Source organism: Littorina saxatilis, linkage group LG13, assembly GCF_037325665.1.
Source record: "Littorina saxatilis isolate snail1 linkage group LG13, US_GU_Lsax_2.0, whole genome shotgun sequence".
In the NCBI taxonomy this organism is placed as follows: Eukaryota; Metazoa; Mollusca; class Gastropoda; order Littorinimorpha; family Littorinidae; genus Littorina; species Littorina saxatilis.
Window position 1 is genome coordinate 489,701 of NC_090257.1, and position 21,413 is coordinate 511,113.

Sequence of the window (21,413 nt, forward strand, 5' to 3'; positions counted from 1 at the left end):
ATGCAGGGTTTACCAAGTAAGGCTTTTGCATTACACAACCTGTTGTATATTTTCTAAGTGCTTTCTGTGTGTGCTTGAGTTTACTTTGGTGAGACTTGCTATCTTGCGATAGTGGGATGGAGCAGTGGATAGTGGGATGGAGCAGTGGATAGTGGGACGGAGCAGTGGATAGTAATACGGAGCAGTGAATAGTGGGACGGAGCAGTGGATAGTGGGACGGAGCAGTGGATAGTGGGATGGAGCAGTGGATAGTGGGATGGAGCAGTGGATAGTGGGACGGAGCAGTGGTTAGTGGGACGGAGCAGTGGATAGTGGGATGGAGCAGTGGATAGTGGGACGGAGCAGTGGATAGTGGGATGGAGCAGTGGATAGTGGGACGGAGCAATGGATAGTGGGACGGAGCAGTGGATAGTGGGACGTAGCAGTGGATAGTGGGACGGAGCAGTGGATAGTGGGACGGAGCAGTGGATAGTGGGACGGAGCGGTGTGAGAGCACACCGGGACAGGAAAAAGTAAAAATATTGGTTTTTTTTAAATAACGTATAATGTCCTGTATGGTGCAAGGGGAGGTCCACCGAGTGCACATTGTCAACGCAGACGGGGGAAGTACTCCAGCCTACATCAACGCTGTTTATCTTTCGGTAAGTTTTGTTGCGGTTAACTCGCCCGCGCATGGATCTGGTAAAATGTATGATAATGACATTGAAACGTGTGTGTGTGTGTGTGTGTGTGTGTGTGTGTGTGTGTGTGTGTGTGTGTGTGTGTGTGTGTGTGTGTGTGTGTGTGTGTTTGTGTGTGTGTGTGTGTGTGTGTGTGTTAACCGGACAAAATGGTGCCGAAACTTCTGAATCATTTGCGAGATGTTCCGAGTTGCTCTGCATTCCTGTAAATTCTTCTATAGCTACTACTGCTGCTGTTGCTTCTGCTGCTGTTGGTACATCATCTCCTAATACTACTACAACTACTAGCTTGTATGAACAAACCAACAAGTCAATCTATCATCTCCGCGCTGGCTTTGCAACAGCATCTAAATAATCACAATACAATATTTCTACACAATAACATGAAAGATACAGCATACTATAACAACAATGAAAATGCTTCTTCTGTTACTGTGAGCAGCTCTACCGCCATCACTACTACTACCTTGACACTACTACGGGTCCTATTACCATATTTTCCGTGTACAACGTATACGTTGTCTGGTTAAGTAGCTGATATGATAAGTTATGACAGGCGTATTGTGTCACTGCCTAGGTTATGGGCGTATTGTGTCATAACCTAGGTTATGGGCGTATTGTGTCACTACCTAGGTTATGGGCGTATTGTGTCACGACCTAGGTTATGGGCGTATTGTGTCACCACCTAGGCTATGGGCGTATTGTGTCACTGCCTAGGTTATGGGCGTATTGTGTCACTGCCTTGGTTATGGGCTTATTGTAAACCGGGTTCAGAATCAATGATGCTTTCTGAAGTTTTTTTAAATTTTTTTTAGCGGTCACAGTATATCTTTTTTGTTGTGGTTTTGTTCCAGAATTACAGTCAAGCGAACGCCTACATTCAAACCCATACACCTTCAGACAAAGGGGCCGCTGTGAACTTCCTGTCAATGGTGGTTCAATGTCACGTGACTTCCGCCGTCTGCCTAGATCCAGAGCAGGTAACGTTGGCCTTGTTCTTTTGATAGCGCTGTATATACTTCACAGCACAATCCTTCGATTTCCTCTCGGACAGAACGACTAGATTTGTCATGTCAATACTGACTGACTAGTTCGTGTTTACGTCCTCTTAGGACCAAATGGCCTATCTTGGGACAGGTAGAGTTAATAATGCTGTGTACGTCAATACGGAAACATAGGTTTTTCGTTCAACAAAGCTTGGGGTTCAGTTTGTGACAGGCTCAGTCCTTTTAATACTTAGTATGTGTAAAGGAGGCGAATAGAATATATTCTCTTGACTCTTGTAAATATAACGCCCCAGTCAATTAATGACACTAACATTCATTTTATAAAAACAACAACACCATAGTATCCGATTTCTGTCTTTTCACACGTTGGGGTATGTCACATCCTTTGGTTTCCAAATGTCCGTAATTAACTCAACTGTTGGAAGGTTGGGGTACGGGGATGTGCGCTATTTCGGAGTTGATGCTATCAGGCTTGTTGTGACAATGTTGTCTCCCTTGTTGATGCTATCAGGCTTGGTGGTGACAGTGTTGTCTCCCTTGTTGATGCTATCAGGCTTGTTGTGACAATGTTGTCTCCCTTGTTGATGCTATCAGGCTTGTTGTGACAATGTTGTCTCCCTTGTTGATGCTATCAGGCTTGGTGGTGACAATGTTGTCTCCCTTGTTGATGCTATCAGGCTTGGTGGTGACAATGTTGTCTCCCTTGTTGATGCTATCAGGCTTGTTGTGACAATGTTGTCTCCCTTGTTGATGCTATCAGGCTTGGTGGTGACAATGTTGTCTCCCTTGTTGATGCTATCAGGCTTGGTGGTGACAGTGTTGTCTCCCTTGTTGATGCTATCAGGCTTGTTGTGACAATGTTGTCTCCCTTGTTGATGCTATCAGGCTTGTTGTGACAATGTTGTCTCCCTTGTTGATGCTATCAGGCTTGTTGTGACAATGTTGTCTCCCTTGTTGATGCTATCAGGCTTGTTGTGACAGTGTTGTCTCCCTTGTTGATGCTATCAGGCTTGGTGGTGACAATGTTGTCTCCCTTGTTGATGCTATCAGGCTTGGTGGTGACAGTGTTGTCTCCCTTGTTGATGCTATCAGGCTTGTTGTGACAATGTTGTCTCCCTTGTTGATGCTATCAGGCTTGGTGGTGACAGTGTTGTCTCCCTTGTTGATGCTATCAGGCTGGTGGTGACAGTGTTGTCTCCCTTGTTGATGCTATCAGGCTTGGTGGTGACAATGTTGTCTCCCTTGTTGATGCTATCAGGCTTGTTGTGACAGTGTTGTCTCCCTTGTTGATGCTATCAGGCTTGGTGGTGACAATGTTGTCTCCCTTGTTGATGCTATCAGGCTTGGTGGTGACAATGTTGTCTCCCTTGTTGATGCTATCAGGCTTGGTGGTGACAGTGTTGTCTCCCTTGTTGATGCTATCAGGCTTGTTGTGACAATGTTGTCTCCCTTGTTGATGCTATCAGGCTTGGTGGTGACAATGTTGTCTCCCTTGTTGATGCTATCAGGCTTGTTGTGACAGTGTTGTCTCCCTTGTTGATGCTATCAGGCTTGTTGTGACAATGTTGTCTCCCTTGTTGATGCTATCAGGCTTGTTGTGACAATGTTGTCTCCCTTGTTGATGCTATCAGGCTTGTTGTGACAGTGTTGTCTCCCTTGTTGATGCTATCAGGCTTGTTGTGACAATGTTGTCTCCCTTGTTGATGCTATCAGGCTTGGTGGTGACAATGTTGTCTTCCTTGTTAAGGGCATACAGTGGAACCCCCCTTTAAGACCTCCACAAAGCTGAGACATCGGGTCTTACAATAGAGGTAGTCTTACAATAGAGGTAGTCTTACAATAGAGGTAGTCTTACAATAGAGGTAGTCTTACAATGGAGGTAGTCTTACAATAGAGGTAGTCTTACAATGGAGGTAGTCTTACAATGGAGGTAACTTTAAAGAGGTCATGAACAGGAAATCTGAGAAAGTCTGGTCTTACAATGGAGGTAACTTTAAAGAGGTCATGAACAGGACATCTGAGAAAGTCTGGTCTTACAATGGAGGTAACTTTAAAGAGGTCACGAACAGGAAATCTGAGAAAGTCTGGTCTTACAATGGAGGTAACTTTAAAGAGGTCACGAACAGGAAATCTGAGAAAGTCTGGTCTTACAATGGAGGTAACTCTAAAGAGGTCATGAACAGGAAATCTGAGAAAGTCTGGTCTTACAATGGAGGTAACTTTAAAGAGGTCACGAACAGGAAATCTGAGAAAGTCTGGTCTTACAATGGAGGTAACTTTAAAGAGGTCATGAACAGGACATCTGAGAAAGTCTGGTCTTACAATGGAGGTAACTTTAAAGAGGTCATGAACAGGACATCTGAGAAAGTCTGGTCTTACAATGGAGGTAACTTTAAAGAGGTCATGAACAGGAAATCTGAGAAAGTCTGGTCTTACAATGGAGGTAACTTTAAAGAGGTCACGAACAGGAAATCTGAGAAAGTCTGGTCTTACAATGGAGGTAACTCTAAAGAGGTCATGAACAGGAAATCTGAGAAAGTCTGGTCTTACAATGGAGGTAACTTTAAAGAGGTCACGAACAGGAAATCTGAGAAAGTCTGGTCTTACAATGGAGGTAACTTTAAAGAGGTCATGAACAGGACATCTGAGAAAGTCTGGTCTTACAATGGAGGTAACTTTAAAGAGGTCATGAACAGGACATCTGAGAAAGTCTGGTCTTACAATGGAGGTAACTTTAAAGAGGTCATGAACAGGACATCTGAGAAAGTCTGGTCTTACAATGGAGGTAACTTTAAAGAGGTCACGAACAGGAAATCTGAGAAAGTCTGGTCTTACAATGGAGGTAACTTTAAAGAGGTCACGAACAGGAAATCTGAGAAAGTCTGGTCTTACAATGGAGGTAACTCTAAAGAGGTCATGAACAGGAAATCTGAGAAAGTCTGGTCTTACAATGGAGGTAACTTTAAAGAGGTCACGAACAGGAAATCTGAGAAAGTCTGGTCTTACAATGGAGGTAACTTTAAAGAGGTCATGAACAGGACATCTGAGAAAGTCTGGTCTTACAATGGAGGTAACTCTAAAGAGGTCATGAACAGGACATCTGAGAAAGTCTGGTCTTACAATGGAGGTAACTCTAAAGAGGTCATGAACAGGACATCTGAGAAAGTCTGGTCTTACAATGGAGGTAACTTTAAAGAGGTCACGAACAGGACATCTGAGAAAGTCTGGTCTTACAATGGAGGTAACTTTAAAGAGGTCATGAACAGGAAATCTGAGAAAGTCTGGTCTTACAATGGAGGTAACTTTAAAGAGGTCACGAACAGGAAATCTGAGAAAGTCTGGTCTTACAATGGAGGTAACTCTAAAGAGGTCATGAACAGGACATCTGAGAAAGTCTGGTCTTACAATGGAGGTAACTTTAAAGAGGTCATGAACAGGACATCTGAGAAAGTCTGGTCTTACAATGGAGGTAACTCTAAAGAGGTCATGAACAGGACATCTGAGAAAGTCTGGTCTTACAATGGAGGTAACTTTAAAGAGGTCATGAACAGGAAATCTGAGAAAGTCTGGTCTTACAATGGAGGTAACTTTAAAGAGGTCATGAACAGGAAATCTGAGAAAGTCTGGTCTTACAATGGAGGTAACTTTAAAGAGGTCATGAACAGGAAATCTGAGAAAGTCTGGTCTTACAATGGAGGTAACTTTAAAGAGGTCATGAACAGGAAATCTGAGAAAGTCTGGTCTTACAATGGAGGTAACTCTAAAGAGGTCATGAACAGGAAATCTGAGAAAGCAAAGTCTTACAATGGAGGTAACTTTAAAGAGGTCATGAACAGGACATCTGAGAAAGCAAAGTCTTAAAAAAAGGGGGGGGGTGTGTCTTAAAAAGGGTTTCCAATGTAGTGTTATGCTGCTTGTGTTTCTACCTGTTGTTTCTACCTGTTGTTTCTGATTTCCTACAGTATGTTGTTTCTACCTGTTGTTTCTACCTGTTGTTTCTACCTGTTGTTTATACCTGTTGTTTCTGATTTCCTACAGTATGTTGTTTCTACCTGTTGTTTCTACCTGTTGTTTCTACCTGTTGTTTATACCTGTTGTTTCTGATTTCCTACAGTATGTTGTTTCTACCTGTTGTTTCTACCTGTTGTTTCTGATTTCCTACAGTATGTTGTTTCTACCTGTTGTTTCTACCTGTTGTTTCTGATTTCCTACAGTATGTTGTTTCTACCTGTTGTTTCTACCTGTTGTTTCTACCTGTTGTTTATACCTGTTGTTTCTGATTTCCTACAGTATGTTGTTTCTACCTGCTGTTTCTACCTGTTGTTTCTACCTGTTGTTTCTGATTTCCTACAGTATGTTGTTTCTACTTGTTGTTTCTACCTGTTGTTTATACCTGTTGTTTCTGATTTCCTACAGTATGTTGTTTCTACCTGTTGTTTCTACCTGTTGTTTCTACCTGTTGTTTCTGATTTCCTACAGTATGTTGTTTCTACCTGTTGTTTCTACCTGTTGTTTCTACCTGTTGTTTCGGATTTCCTACAGTATGTTGTTTAAATATGTTTTTGTTTTTTGTTCTAAGGCTGAAATATACCCCTTGTGGCCAGAGTCAAAAGACACCACAGTGAGGTTGGGACCATACGCGGTTACACTTCTGAGCATGCGCAAAACGCAAGGAATGACGGTGAAGAATCTACGAATTACCTGTCACAAATCACCTTACAGCAATTCTACGGTATGTTGTCTGTGACTATCTTGACAATGACTGATAATTCGATTGATATTTTTGCACATAAAATGTCTACGCGGACCCTGAACTCTGATGTCATACCACCAAACAGGTATCCATGAAAAGGTTATAATTATTTTATGCCGAACGACTACATCAAAGTACAAGTTGATCTTTGGTTTCAATAGTGATGCTTTTGTTCGCTTATAAATACATGATTCATCTCAAGCAAAGCACAATTGGGATTTTTTTGCCATAGCATTAGGTAAATATTTACGTGTAACGTGCCTGTCGCGAATTTAATGATATTCTGAAACTCCTCAACGAATTAACGTCGGTTTCGGTGTTTCCCTCCCTTTGTTATTGTTGGGGAAGCGGAAGCGGTTGTCCCTCCCTTTGTTATTGTTGGGGAAGCGGAAGCGGTTGTCCCTCCCTTTGTTATTGTTGGGGAAGCGGAAGCGGTTGAAATCCTGAAGAAGTCTAAAGGGGAACGTGTTGGTGTGTTTTTGCTATAGCAAGATCCGATAAAGTTGGTTGATTTGTTTTTTGAAAAGGAAGAAAACAACAACCTACAAGACGTAAACACAATTGATGACGTCAGCAAGACATTAGGATTTATAACATACTGCACAGATTCTAGGAAAAACAAAACAAAGAAAAATTGCTTTAAAGACATTTACCAAAGAACGTTGACTATCTTGTCCAAACCACTTATCCATGGACAAAACAACCGGAATTCCTTTCTTGTCCGCCACCGTCCAACGCAAGCCATCCATGCTCAATACCAGACATCTGTCACATGATACGCCCCCATAGGCCCCCCCCCTCCCAACACACTGCAGGGACTTTGACGTTCCATCCCGACACTGCCATAATGAAGCATCACATCATGTTTTAGGATGAAGACGGATCCCCAGAAGAATCGCGTGACGTGATGCTGATCACGTGTACAACCTGGCCGCTGTCTCGGCTCACGCCACCTTCAGTCTCGGTTCTCCTGGACCTTGAGAACGCTGTGAAACCTGAGGATGACCACCCTGTCGTCGTTTACTGCAGGTGTGTGTGTGGAAGAGTTGGGGAGGGGAGAAGTGTGTGTGTGTGTGTGTGTGTGTGTGTGTGTGTGTGTGTGGGTGTGTGTGTGGGTGGGTGCGTGTGTGTGTGTGTGTGTATGTGTGTGAGTGTGGGGGGGTGTGTGTGTGTGTGTGTGTGTGTGCGTGTGTGTGTGTGTGTGTGCGTGCGTGTGTGTGTGTGGGTGCGTGTGTGTGTGTGTGTGTGTGCGTGCGTGCGTGTGTGTGTGTGTGTGTGTGTGCGTGCGTACGTGTGTGTGTGTGTATGTGTGCGTGCGTGCGTGCGCGCGCGCGCGCGTGTGTGTGTGTGTGTGTGTGTGTGTGTGTGTGTGTGTGCGTGTGCGCGTGTGTTTGTGTGTTTATTTCTGTTGAAGATACATTGTTCATCACGCTTTTTGCCAGCCTTACAAATAAGTGGGTTCTCCTGTACAAACGAACCGCCAAGTGTTCTTACCCTACTTAAAAATAAATATTGTTTTCTCCGGAACATCTACTTCAGAGACGGACACACAAGGAGCGGACTGTTTTGCACCGCGGCAGCTGTTCTTGAGCGCATGCGCATCGAGGGTCACGTGGCAGTCAACTACGTCACAGCGCACATGCGTGTTCCAAGAAGGGAGAACATCGTGAATGTGGTAGGTATATTCTGTCTACCTTCCTTGTATATATGCAGTCGTAGATTTTCTGAAATTATTAAAGTATTTAATGTTGAAAAGTACACAGAAACCTGCTGACGATAAGTAAGGAAACCATTCCGATCATTTGTCCAATTGGTTTAAACTGTTTTATTCAACGTTTGTGCATTATTTACAAAAAAACGCATATTGAGTAAACAACAACAAGCATAATGCTTATAGTGGTGTTTACAGTTTTCTAGAAAATTACACATATAAATGGCGGCTATTGTACAGTTTAAATGAAAAGCAAGCAAACATGAAAAGAAAATTGAATGAAAATTGTACATCAAAACAAAAATCCGTTTAAGAATACATATATAATATTTATGGTGTTAGCGAGTAAGAGATAGGGAGGGAGAGAGGGAGGGAGGGGGAGAGTGAGCGAGAGGGAGAGAGAGAGAGAGAGATAGAGAGAGGGAGAGAGAGAGAGAGAGGGAGAGAGAGAGAGAAAGAGAGAGAAAGAGAGAGAGGGAGAGAGAGGGAGAGAGGGAGAGAGAGAGAGAGAGAGAGAGAGAGAGAGAGAGAGAGAGAGAGAGAGACGAGTAGACGTATCGATTTTGCTTTCACTTTACATGTTTATCTGTCCAATTAGAAGTGGCTCTATTGCAGTGATGTAATCTGCCGACAGTTATTACACTACAGTTTCTTTGTTTCTTTCTTTGCTTCTTGTTGTCTTGATTTGTGCCCACATTTAATTGTGACGTTGACAATATGCAAATAACGCCAGGTAATTAGGTCATCACTATTATTTTCTGTTTTGTTTTTCTTCTCAGGAGCAGTACGAATTTTTGTACAAATGCGCGCAGCATCGAACCCAGGGTGAGAAAAGTGACACCAAAGTGAATTCCGCAGACGCAGAAAACACTTACGGGAACCTGGACGACACACAGAACACTGCTGGAGAAAGAGGAAGGAATTCTCTGGAACCTGAACACGAGTATGGCAACATTGACATTATGCAAGCTTCTCACGGCTCGGATTCCAAAACAGTCGATGTCAGCAAGACATCTACAGATGACGAGAATGTATACTCAGAAATGCGAAGACCTACAGAAGGGCCTGCTGATGAAGCAAGATTTGCTGCCAACAAACAAGCCGCAGCAGGTGAAAACGCTTACTGGGACATGAAAACTCCGCCAGGCGTCACTGCCAAGACCGAGCAGAACAGCCCAAGAGCGTCACCGTCGACTGAAAACACATACAGCAACATCACATACACAACCACAGCCGACCCAGACAGCGACGCTGCAAAGAAAGCCGGACCTTCACACGTTAAAGCGCCCACGACCGATGAAAACCTGTACGGAAATATTGACAGCTTGTCAGAGCATCAAAGCGGGGGTAACGGTATGGGTCACGTCAGAGTTTCTGCTGCAGTGGGAAACGCCAAGATAGAAACAGAGAGAAATGTTGATGGTGATATGGGATGGCAAGATTCGGACACAAAAGGCCATGATCTCGAAAAGGGAGGCGGCAGGCTTCGTTCAGCTGAAGAAGTTGAGACTTGGGCTGGGACAAAGGAGGAAAACATCTACGGCAACAGCTAAACTTCTGCTCTAACAAATATAGCTGACTGCATGTACCCATCCATGCATGGCACGGCCCAGTATTTGATGCATCTTTTGTTTGATGGATATAATTATTCTGATTTTCATAGAAAGCAAATGATCTCTGTTTTGGATGTTATTTGTCTTCGTTTTTAATATTCAGTGTTATTCTGCAAGTATTATGTTGGGTGTGATTCTCAAGTTAGTTGACATTTTTTCTGCTGTTTAAACTTTTTGTCATAATCAATTGTGCTTTCTCTCTGAAAGTTGAAGTGTTATTTTGTTGAGTTTACTGTCAATGTTTTTATACCCAATCATGTTAGTTACAAACTATGTGTAAGTATTTAGCGTTCATTATATTATTGTTGAGCTCATTCTCTATATGTGTGAGTCTCAGAGGTCTCGGTGTTATTGTATGTTTAGTGTAGCGGTCATTCTCTATATGTGTGAGTCTCAGAGGTCTCGGTGTTATTGTATGTTTAGTGTAGCGGTCATTCTCTATATGTGTGAGTCTCAGAGCTCTCGGTGTTATTGTATGTTTAGTGTAGCGGTCATTTAAAAGGCATGCATGATAATTGTAATAGGTGTATGGCTTAAAGTTTTTTACGAAGCATTGTTTTAACATATTCATTTTAACCTATAGTTGTGGTTTTCTTAAGATTACGAAATTACGCAAACACCATCAGACTACTAACTTTGAATGCGTGTTTCTTTTCACATTCACACACAAAGATCTAGATTTGCCTTTTTTTCTCAAGCTTTGATGCATGAGAAACTATGCTTTACATGATAATGTTTGCCAAAAGAAATAAGACGGTATCGAGGGAGAGGAGATTGACGCCGCCCTCATATAAAGCTGGCCAAAGAGAAGAAATCTCTAACATCTCCTCCCCCCCCCCCCCCCCCCCCCCCGCCTACGACAACAAAAATGGTTATGGAACTCTGACCTTCATCGCTATACAGGTTTATGCATTCCTCTTAAAACAAATTAGGAAGCACGAATTTTTTAAAGTGAAAACATGAATGGACTTAAAAAGGGTTTTACTCTTTGCCGCTACTTGGTCAAACGCTAAATTATGCTTCACACATGTAGACTTTCTACATATATTTTATTCCAGTGTCGAAAGGAAATTATTTCATGCAATTAGACGGGGAATGTGATTGTAAATACTGTGAAGTTCTTCACGTCCTATCTATAATCCTGCCTGAAATTTATTCATATGATAATAATAATTGTCAGTAAGTACTGGTGTCACATGACTGATGTGAACCAGTTGATTGGCTAATGGCGATATCTGTTAGCGCACTCTGTTAGCGCACTATTGGAGTGCGCTAACTTTTCCACAGAGCGTATTCTTACGCCCTTTGCCAAAGCGAGACTGTACTCTCATCCTCAGAATTAATTAATGACATGTAGCTTATATTCTTCACGTTACCAAAAAATAACCATACATTTCCTGCGGCTCAAAGCAGAAGGTTTTTTTCCTGACAGATCGCAGGCGCCTGTGCCACAGTGAATCCCACTGATCTAAAAATAGAAGCGGCTGTGTCTCTTCCATACAATGGTCTCTTCTCGTTTTGACTTGCAAAGGTTCTTCTCATATGCCGTGTTGGTGGCATGTAGCTTATTAACCACATTACCAAATGATGAGTTGGTATAAAATTCCCAGCGGCAAACAGAAAACACAAGTGTTATTCCGATAACGTACCAGCTAGACCAGCATTTGAAAGTCGACTCTGTTATAGTAGACTACACTGAAATACGACTGCATCAGTTCAGTAAATGAATGGTTTCCGAATTATTATTTCAAGGCAACAACAATCGGAATCGAAAACGTGTAGGGTTAAGAACGTTCTTACCATGTGTAAAACTTATTACCAGCCTGCCTCATGCGTGCAGACGAGCAATTTTTACATTTAGTCAAGTTTTGACTAAATGTTTTAACGTAGAGGGGGGAATCGAGACGAGGGTCGTGGTGTATGTGCGTGCGTGTGTGTGTGTGTCTGTCTGTGTGTGTGTGTGTAGAGCGATTCAGACTAAACTACTGGACCGATCTTTATGAAATTTGACATGAGAGTTTCTGGGTATGATATCCCCGGATGTTTTTTTCTTTTTTTCGATAAATACCTTTGATGACGTCATATCCGGCTTTTTGTAAATGTTGAGGCGGCACTGTCACACCCTCATTTTTCAATTAAATTGATTGAAATTTTGGCAAAGCAATCTTCGACGAAGGCCGGGGTTTGGTATTGCATTTCAGCTTGGTGGCTTAAAAACTATTTAGTGAGTTTGGTCATTAAAAATCGGAAACTTGTAATTAAAATTATTTTTTATTAAACGATCCAAAAACAATTTCATCTTATTCTTCGTCATTTTCTGATTCCAAAAATATATACATATGTTATATTTGGATTAAAAACAATCTCTGAAAATTAAAAATATAAAAATTATGATCAAAATTACATTTCCGAAATCGATTTAAAAACTATTTCATCTTATTCCTTGTCGGTTCCTGATTCCAAAAACATATAGATATGATATGTTTGGATTAAAAACACGCTCAGAAAGTTAAAACGAAGTGAGGTACAGTAAAGCGTGCTATGAAGCACAGCGCAACCGCTGCCGCGCCAAACAGGCTCTTCACTTTCACTGCCTTTTGCACTAGCGGCGGACTACGTTCAGTTTCATTCTGTGAGTTCCACAGCTTGACTAAATGTAGTAATTTTGCCTTACGCGACTTGTTGTTTTTGAAATGAGACTGCAGTTCAGTGGTTCGATTGCCCTAGCCGCCTAGCAGACGACATAAACCCCGCAGCAAATTAAAATGTTGGGCAAATGTGAACAAACAAACGATGGGGATATAATACGTGTAGAGTTCAGAGCATTCTTACCGTTCATATATAGTACCAGACTCCCCGATGAGTGAAGATACAACACGAGAAACATACCACATTTACTTTGAAAATGTGCTAACCGCGCGTGGCAACACTCTGCCCAGTCAATCTGTCGAAGCTCGATGAAGGTTTCGAATCGCAAATAACTAAGAGCACAGTCCTTTCTCCGAGTTTAAATGAGGTCTGTATGAAAGATCATCACTTTTTAGCTTAACGCTACTCTGGAATTTACCAACAGAAATTAAAACAAGAGTTTGCGTGTGACGAAAGCACGACACACTTGAGACAGCCTACACAAACAGCCTACACAAAAGTAGACCTGACACAAACCTGACCACACAGTTACGCCTATCCAAATGCGCGTAGCAAAATGTGCGTTTTGAATCTTCTTTTTTCTCTGGCGGTACTGACAATATCGTTATTTCAATAATTATTTTCGAGATTTGCTCTATAAATCCCTCAGTGCACTGGGATGTCTCAATAACTTAAATGATAATAATAATAATTGTCAGTAAGTACTGGTGTCACATGACTGATGTGAAACAGTTGATTGGCTAATGGCGATGCGCTAAAACTGTTAGCGCACTCCAACTTTTCCACAGAGCGTATTCTTCCGCCCTTAGCCTAAGCGAGACTGTGCTCTCATCCTCAGAATTAATTAATGACATGTAGCTTATATTCTCCACAATACCAAATGACCATAAATTCCCTGCTTCTCAATTAAAGCAGAAGTGGGTTTTTTTCTGACAGATTGCATGTGCCTGTGCCAGTGCCAGTGATCTAAAAATAGAAGCCGCTGTTTTTCATCTAATTTTCGCCGACTTGCATAGATTCTTCTCATATGCCGTGTTAGTGGCATGTAGCTTATCATCCACATTACCAAATGATGAGTTAGTATACAATTCCCAGCGGCTAACAGAAAACACAAGTGTTATTCCGATAACGTACCAGCTAGACCAGTTTGGAAGACTGACTCGATCGACTCTGTAGCAGACTACACAGAAATACGACTACATCAGTTCAGTAAATGAATGGTTTCCGAATTATTATTTCAAGGCAAGAACAATCGTAATCGAAAACGTGTAAGGTTCAGAACGTTCTTACCATATATAAGACTTATTACCAGCCTGCCTCATGCGTGCAGACTCAGTGCAGACTGCAGTGGTTCGATTGCCCAGCTAGGTAGCCTAGCAGACGACATTAACCCCGCTCAGCAAATTAACATGTTGGGCAAATGTGAACGAAAAAACGATGGGGATATAATACGTGTAGGGCTCAGAGCATTCTTACTGTTCATATTTAGTGTCAGACTCCCCGATGAGTGAAGATACAACACGAGAAATATGCCACATTTGTTTTGAAAATGTGCGAACCGTCGAGTCCCGCTTCGAGTCAATGCAAGGGGAGTCACTCCGCACAGTCAATCCGTCGAAGCTCGACTGGAGGTTTCGAATCGCAAATAATGAAGAGCACAGTCCTTTCTCCGAGTTCAAATGAGGTCTCTCTGAAAGATCATCACTGTTCAGATTAACGATACACTGGAATTTACCAACAGAAATTAAAATGCGTGTGACAAAAGCACGACACACTTGAGACACCCCACACAAAAGTAGATCTTTACTGTACACGACCTGACCACACAGTTATGCTTATTCAAATGCGCGTTGCAAAATGTGCGTTTGGAATCTTCTTTTTTCTATGGCGGTACTGACAATATCGTTATTGAAACAATCCCAGTGCACTAAGGGATTTATAGAGCAATGCGCTTCGTTCAATAATGAATTTTCTCGATTTGCTCTATAAATCCCTTAGTGCACTGGGATGTCTCAATAACTTAAATAATAATAATGATAATAATAATGACAGCTTATGTTGCGCGAACCACAGTAAAATATGCTCTCTGCGCTTTACATATTAACTATGAATAAATCCATACTATTTAAACATCAAATACATATATATTCTAACAAAATAACGTAACAATAAATTTACAGCAACACGTACATTATCCACTTGTGGACAATACCATGCACTAGATGCACAACTCACAATTAATCATGTACAATGAACATTGGAACATCTCAACTTAAAACACACACACACACACACACACACACACACACACACACACACACACACACACACACACACACACACACACACACACGCACACACACACACACGATGGACGTGTACTTCACCCCTTCAAGACAAAGAACATCTTACAACAGTACAAACAAACAAAAACTGTAAAAAAAAAAAAACTACTTCATGCACATATGTGGTATTGGTTGTAACAAAATCGTTTGCAAAGCACGGATCATGCACTATTATTTCGGCAACAAGCCCTGGCGCTAGACTACATTTTCCAGTGATCTTCGGGGGCAAAAGAGGAAAATCTAACAAACAGTATTCAGGGCAGATCGACATCAACATTGACATTAGATTGGACCGACACGTAAATAGACGATGTTCGGAAATAACTCTGTCGGGTTTGTATGGCTTGTGAAAGAGTTATTACCATTACTATTTGGAAGACAATTACACATCTATAAGTGTTTCCTGCGCACGTGTTCAGACACACACAGCTAGTTACTGGCCATTAATGTCATGATCGAAAATGGAATTTGGACAGATAAAACGTGCACAGGAAACACGTGTAGATGTTTCTTTGAAAAGGCAAGGGTATTCACTTTTTGAACAGGCATAAGGGTATTCACTCTTTGAAAAGGCAAGATTATTCACTCTTTGAAAAGGCAAGGGTATTTACTCTTTGAACAGGCAAGGGGATTCACTCTTTGAAAAGGCAAGGGGATTCACTCTTTGAACAGGCAAGGGTATTCACTCTTTGAACAGGCAAGGGTATTCACTCTTTGAACAGGCAAGGGTATTCAATCTTTGAACAGGCAAGGGTATTCACTCTTTGAACAGGCAAGGGTATTCACTCTTTGAACTGGCAAGGGTATTCAATCTTTGAACAGGCAAGGGTATTCACTCTTTGAACAGGCAAGGGGATTCACTCTTTGAACAGGCAAGGGTATTCAATCTTTGAACAGGCAAGGGTATTCACTCTTTGAACAGGCAAGGGTATTCACTCTTTGAACAGGCAAGGGTATTCACTCTTTGAACAGGCAAGGGTATTCACTCTTTGAACAGGCAAGGGTATTCAATCTTTGAACAGGCAAGGGTATTCACTCTTTGAACAGGCAAGGGTATTCACTCTTTGAACAGGCAAGGGTATTCAATCTTTGAACAGGCAAGGGTATTCAATCTTTGAACAGGCAAGGGTATTCACTCTTTGAACAGGCAAGGGTATTCACTCTTTGAACAGGCAAGGGTATTCAATCTTTGAACAGGCAAGGGTATTCACTCTTTGAACAGGCAAGGGTATTCACTCTTTGAACAGGCAAGGGTATTCAATCTTTGAACAGGCAAGGGTATTCACTCTTTGAACAGGCAAGGGTATTCACTCTTTGAACAGGCAAGGGTATTCAATCTTTGAACAGGCAAGGGTATTTAATCTTTGAACAGGCAAGGGTATTCACTCTTTGAACAGGCAAGGGTATTCACTCTTTGAACAGGCAAGGGTATTCAATCTTTGAACAGGCAAGGGTATTCAATCTTTGAACAGGCAAGGGTATTCACTCTTTGAACAGGCAAGGGTATTCACTCTTTGAACAGGCAAGGGTATTCAATCTTTGAACAGGCAAGGGTATTCACTCTTTCGCAACCCATACAAACCCGACAGAGTTATTTCCGGTATTCGTCTATTTATACCGAGAGGCATAAATTCCGCAAACGGAACTTTAAAAAATCACAAAAAATCAACTCAGTGGTGAATGTTTTCAATGTTTGAATATTTTATTTATTGGCCATTTTAGTGTTTATAAACCTTCGCTTAATTGATTTTGAATAGAACATCATGAAATGACAATTTTTCAAAAAAAGTGACTGAGTCCAAGCGCAATGATTTCGGAAAACGTTCAGTGTTCATCACGTTCAATGCTTTGGCCAGCTTTAAGCATTCCAATCGCTTGCTGTCTCTCTCCTTCATCAAGTCGTGGCATGATTGCGATATCTGGATACAGCCAAACAGCCAGTTGCATTTTATAGGGCCATACACTATCTTTTTATATTTAGTCAAGTTTTGACTAAATATTTTAACATCGAGGGGGAATCGAAACGAGGGTCGTGGTGTATGTGCGTGTGTCTGTGTGTCTGTGTGTCTGTGTGTGTGTGTGTGTGTGTGTGTAGAGCGATTCAGACTAAACTACTGGACCGATCTTTATGAAATTTGACATGAGAGTTCCTGGGTATGAAATCCCCATACGTTTTTTTCATTTTTTTGATAAATGTCTTTGATGACGTCATATCCGGCTTTTCGTGAAAGTTGAGGCGGCACTGTCACGCCCTCATTTTTCAACCAAATTGGTTCAAATTTTGGTCAAGTAATCTTCGACGAAGCCCGGGGTTCGGTATTGCATTTCAGCTTGGTGGCTTAAAAATTAATTAATGACTTTGGTCATTAAAAATCTGAAAATTGTAAAAAAAAATAAAAATCTATAAAACGATCCAAATTTACGTTTAGCTTATTCTCCATCATTTGCTGATTCCAAAAACATATAAATATGTTATATTCGGATTAAAAACAAGCTCTGAAAATTAAATATATAAAAATTATTATCAAAATTAAATTGTCCAAATCAATTTAAAAACACTTTCATCTTATTCCTTGTCGGTTCCTGATTCCAAAAACATATAGATATGATATGTTTGGATTAAAAACACGCTCAGAAAGTTAAAACAAAGAGAGGTACAGAAAAGCGTGCTATCCTTCTTAGTGCAACTACTACCCCGCTCTTCTTGTCAATTTCACTGCCTTTGCCATGAGCGGTGGACTGACGATGCTACGAGTATACGCTCTTGCTGAAAAATGGCAGCTACTTGACTAAATATTGTATTTTCGCCTTACGCGACTTGTTTACGTTATTGTCTCCCGTTCAGCCCATTGTCTTTATTAGCACAGTGAGCTGTGGCTGGATCAGCAATACTGCAAAGCGCACGCTGACAGCGTGAAACATTTGCTCCATCACTCAAGATGTCAACTACAAATTACAGGTTCAATCTGATTTTCGTTTGAGAGCAAAATCGTTCAATGCACTATTTGCAGAATTTATGCCTTTCAGTATAGAATAGTTTTTTTATGTAAAATTTAAAACCAGCATTTCAAAGTAAGTGTCTGTTTTCTAGAAAGTATCTGTTGTAAGAAAGAAACAACAAACAGCAACCATTTGATGTTATAATATTTACATCATGTTTTTTGAATGTCGTAGACAAACACAATGGAATGTTACTTAATCTTGTGTAAGTGTATCGCAATGGTACGAATGAAATGTCTTGTGAGAGCATCATAGACAAACATTATTGAATGGTACTAACATAATGGCCTGTGAGTGTATCATAGACAAACACACTTTCAATGGAATAGTGCTTACATAATGCATTGTGAGTTCATCATAGACAAACACAATGGAATGGTACTTACATAATGTCTTGTGAGTGTATCATAGACAAACTCATGTACAATGGAACAGTACTTACATAATGCCTTTTGAGTGTATCAGAGACAAACAATATGGAATAGTGCTTACATAATGCATTGTGTGTGTAGAAAAACAAAATGTTGTAGTACTTGCACAATGTTTGTGATTGTAAAATAATAATACCCTGTGTGATGATATCTTCTGCTATTGGTCTGTTTTGACAGTCCCTCAATGTTAGATATATTGCTATTTCTCTGGACATTTTGTATTTGCTGCAAGCCATTTCCCAATTTTGGGAAAGTGCGTCTGCTTCAAAGATGTAACAGATTATGCCCCTTTCATTAGTTTTTGCTTATTATTTTTAAATCATTATTTGCTGTTTTATTTTCAATCATCAATTTTTGGGGTACATGTTTGAAATATGCTCAGTCAAAGTTAAAATTATTTGTTATTTATTTTTCTTCTGGTAGAAATTACAAACGTAATATTTGTCTCAGTTTTGATCACAAGTCCAGTGCTCTACCACCTGAGCTACCCGGGCCGACGTTCACGTATGTAATAACAAGCACACCTATCACACTTTCATGCATCACATTGTGCAGTGCAACATGAAATACAACAGTCAATACAAATAACAGTTTACTAACAGTGGCCCTTATAGACAGGAGGTCGTTATGGACAGGGGGTCGTTATAGACAGGGGGTCGTTATGGACAGGTGGTCGTTATGGACAGGGGGTCGTTATGGACAGGAGGTCGTTATAGACAGGTGGTCGTTATGGACAGGAGGTCGTTATAGACAGGTGGTCATTATGGACAGGGGGTCGTTATAGAAAGGTGGTCGTTATAGACAGGGGGTTGTTATGGACAGGGGGTCGTCATAGACAGGTGGTCGTTATGGACAGGGGTCGTTATAGACAGGTGGTCGTTATAGACAGGTGGTCGTTATGGACAGGGGTCGTTATAGACAGGTGGTCGTTATGGACAGGGGGTCGTTATAGACAGGGGTCGTTCTAGACAAGAGGTCGTTATAGACAGGGAGTCGTTATAGACAGGAGGTCGTTATGGACAGAAGGTCGTTGTGGACAGGAGGTCGTTATAGACAGGAGGTCGTTATAGACAGGGGGTCGTTATAGACAGGGTGTCGTTATAGACAGGTGGTCGTTATGGACAGGAAGTCGTTATAGACAGGGGGTCGTTATGGACAGGGGGTCGTTATAGAAAGGTGGTCGTTATGAACAGGGGGTCGTTATAGACAGGTGGTCGTTATGGACAGGAGGTCGTTATAGACAGGTGGTCGTTATGGACATGGGTCGTTATAGACAGGTGGTCGTTATAGACAGGTGGTCGTTATGGACAGGGGGTCGTTATAGACAGGTGGTCGTTATGGACAGGGGGCGTTAAAGACAGGGGTCGTTATAGACAAGAGGTCGTTATAGACAGGGGGTCGTTATAGACAGGAGGTCGTTATGGACAGGAGGTCGTTGTAGACAGGAGGTCGTTATGGACAGGAGGTCGTTATAGACAGGGGGTCGTTATAGACAGGGGGTCGTTATAGACAGGCGGTCGTTATAGACAGAGGTCGTTATAGACAGGAGGTCGTTATAGACAGGGGGTCGTTATAGACAGGAGGTTGTTATGGACAGGGGGTCGTTATAGACAGGAGGTCGTTATAGACAGGGGATCGTTATAGAGAGGGGGTCGTTATAGACAGGGGGTAGTTATAGACAGGGGGTCGTTATAGACAGGAGGTCGTTATAGACAGGAGGTCGTTATAGACAGAGGGTCGTTATGGAAAGGTGACTTACATTAGAAGAAATCTCGTCAATAGATAGTCAATAGAAATAGACAGACATGGTGTTACTGTGGTATTCACGGGACAGTCACTGACGCTTCTCCTTCTACTAAACACATAACGCAGAGCAGGGCCGGACTACCGGGGGGGTTATGGGGGTTGCGCAACCCCCCCCCCCTAGCCTAAACATGTACCTTACTTATTTAATTTTTTTTTTATTATTGCTTATTTTATGCCGTTTCATGCAAGGAGCGACCATTTTCCTATCTCAGAATATGACCTACCCGTCAGCTTCAGGGGGCTTCGCCCCCTGACCCCCACAACGAGGGGGGGGGGGGGGGGGGGTGGGTTCTAGGGTTTCCGGACCCCCCCCCTCCAGCCAAAAAATAAAAATATTGAATGAGGTATGCATTTCTTTATTTTACATTGAGTTTCAATTTTTGGGGTATTAATCAGTGACAAAATCTGCTGCCTGAAACTGGTAATGATCATCCTCAGAATGCACCAGATTGCACCATTTTGCATCCTTTTTTTCAAAATTTTCCGGGGGGGCATGCCCCCGGACCCCCCTAGCAAGCTAGGCGCTTTGCGCCGTCGGCTCGGCGCTTCGCGCCGTCGGCTCGGCGCTTCGCGCCGTCGGCTCGGCGCTTTGCGCCGTCGGCTCGGCGCTTTGCGCCGTCGGCTCAGCGCTTCGCGCCGTCGGCTCAGCGCTTCGCGCCGTCGGCTCGGCGCTTCGCGCCTTCACACCCATATCTTCAAATATACTTTTGAAAAAAAACAGTCATAAAATGAACTGATCCGCCCCTGCCGCCAGGGGGGACATCCCCCTGGCCCACCACTGGCAACCCCCCCCCTCCTCTTCGCCTAGTCCGGCCCTGCAGAGTACACAAATTAACGACACTGATGGCCAAACGCAATTCGCAATGTAAAGCATTGAAAACATCCAGTTCAGTTGCTAACAGTACATAATGGACATTCCTACAAAATATTACACACTTAGTCAAGTCAAGTGGGAATGATCAAATTAGTCGAATAATTTTGTAATTTAAAATGTTTGAAATGTATCTTTTGATTTGACCTTATTGTGTGCATGTTCTGCAGTGTGTTTTTTCTCCCTCTTATCTAATCTTCTACACATGGAACTGTTGTTATTTGTCAGAAATTATTTAATCGTGATAATGGTGATGATGAACAAATATTCTATGCAATCGTAATCAATCCATATGATATCATAGTAAATTGTTCTTATTTTCCGAAATTCCAAACACAGAATGTATAATTGCGAAATACAAAATATTCTTGTATGCTGCGTACATTGCTTGCTTATTTGTTACACTGTTACAACTTAAGTTAACATTTTCCGTTTTTGTGTTTAACAACAACAAAAGGTGGCTTCTCTGTGCAGTAATGCGTGCATATACATGCAATAATGTTTGAATTGTTTTGTTGAAAACCTGAATAATGCTCATTCTATTGGA

The 21,413-nt window shown here is 41.8% G+C and overlaps 1 protein-coding gene across 2 annotated transcripts in view; it reads left to right on the forward strand.

The window, feature by feature from the left end:
- LOC138946208 (uncharacterized) overlaps positions 1-21,413 on the forward strand; it is a 61,049-nt gene extending 39,636 nt beyond the window's left edge. For both annotated transcript variants that reach the window (XM_070317723.1, XM_070317724.1), the window contains exons 23-29: positions 1-16; positions 565-641; positions 1,535-1,660; positions 6,267-6,419; positions 7,312-7,469; positions 7,980-8,115; positions 8,931-21,413. The exon at positions 1-16 is cut by the window's left edge and continues 63 nt beyond it. In XM_070317723.1, coding sequence (XP_070173824.1) covers positions 1-16; positions 565-641; positions 1,535-1,660; positions 6,267-6,419; positions 7,312-7,469; positions 7,980-8,115; positions 8,931-9,704 — 1,440 coding nt within the window. In that variant the 3' untranslated portion in view covers positions 9,705-21,413. The remainder of the gene's footprint in view (positions 17-564; positions 642-1,534; positions 1,661-6,266; positions 6,420-7,311; positions 7,470-7,979; positions 8,116-8,930) is intronic.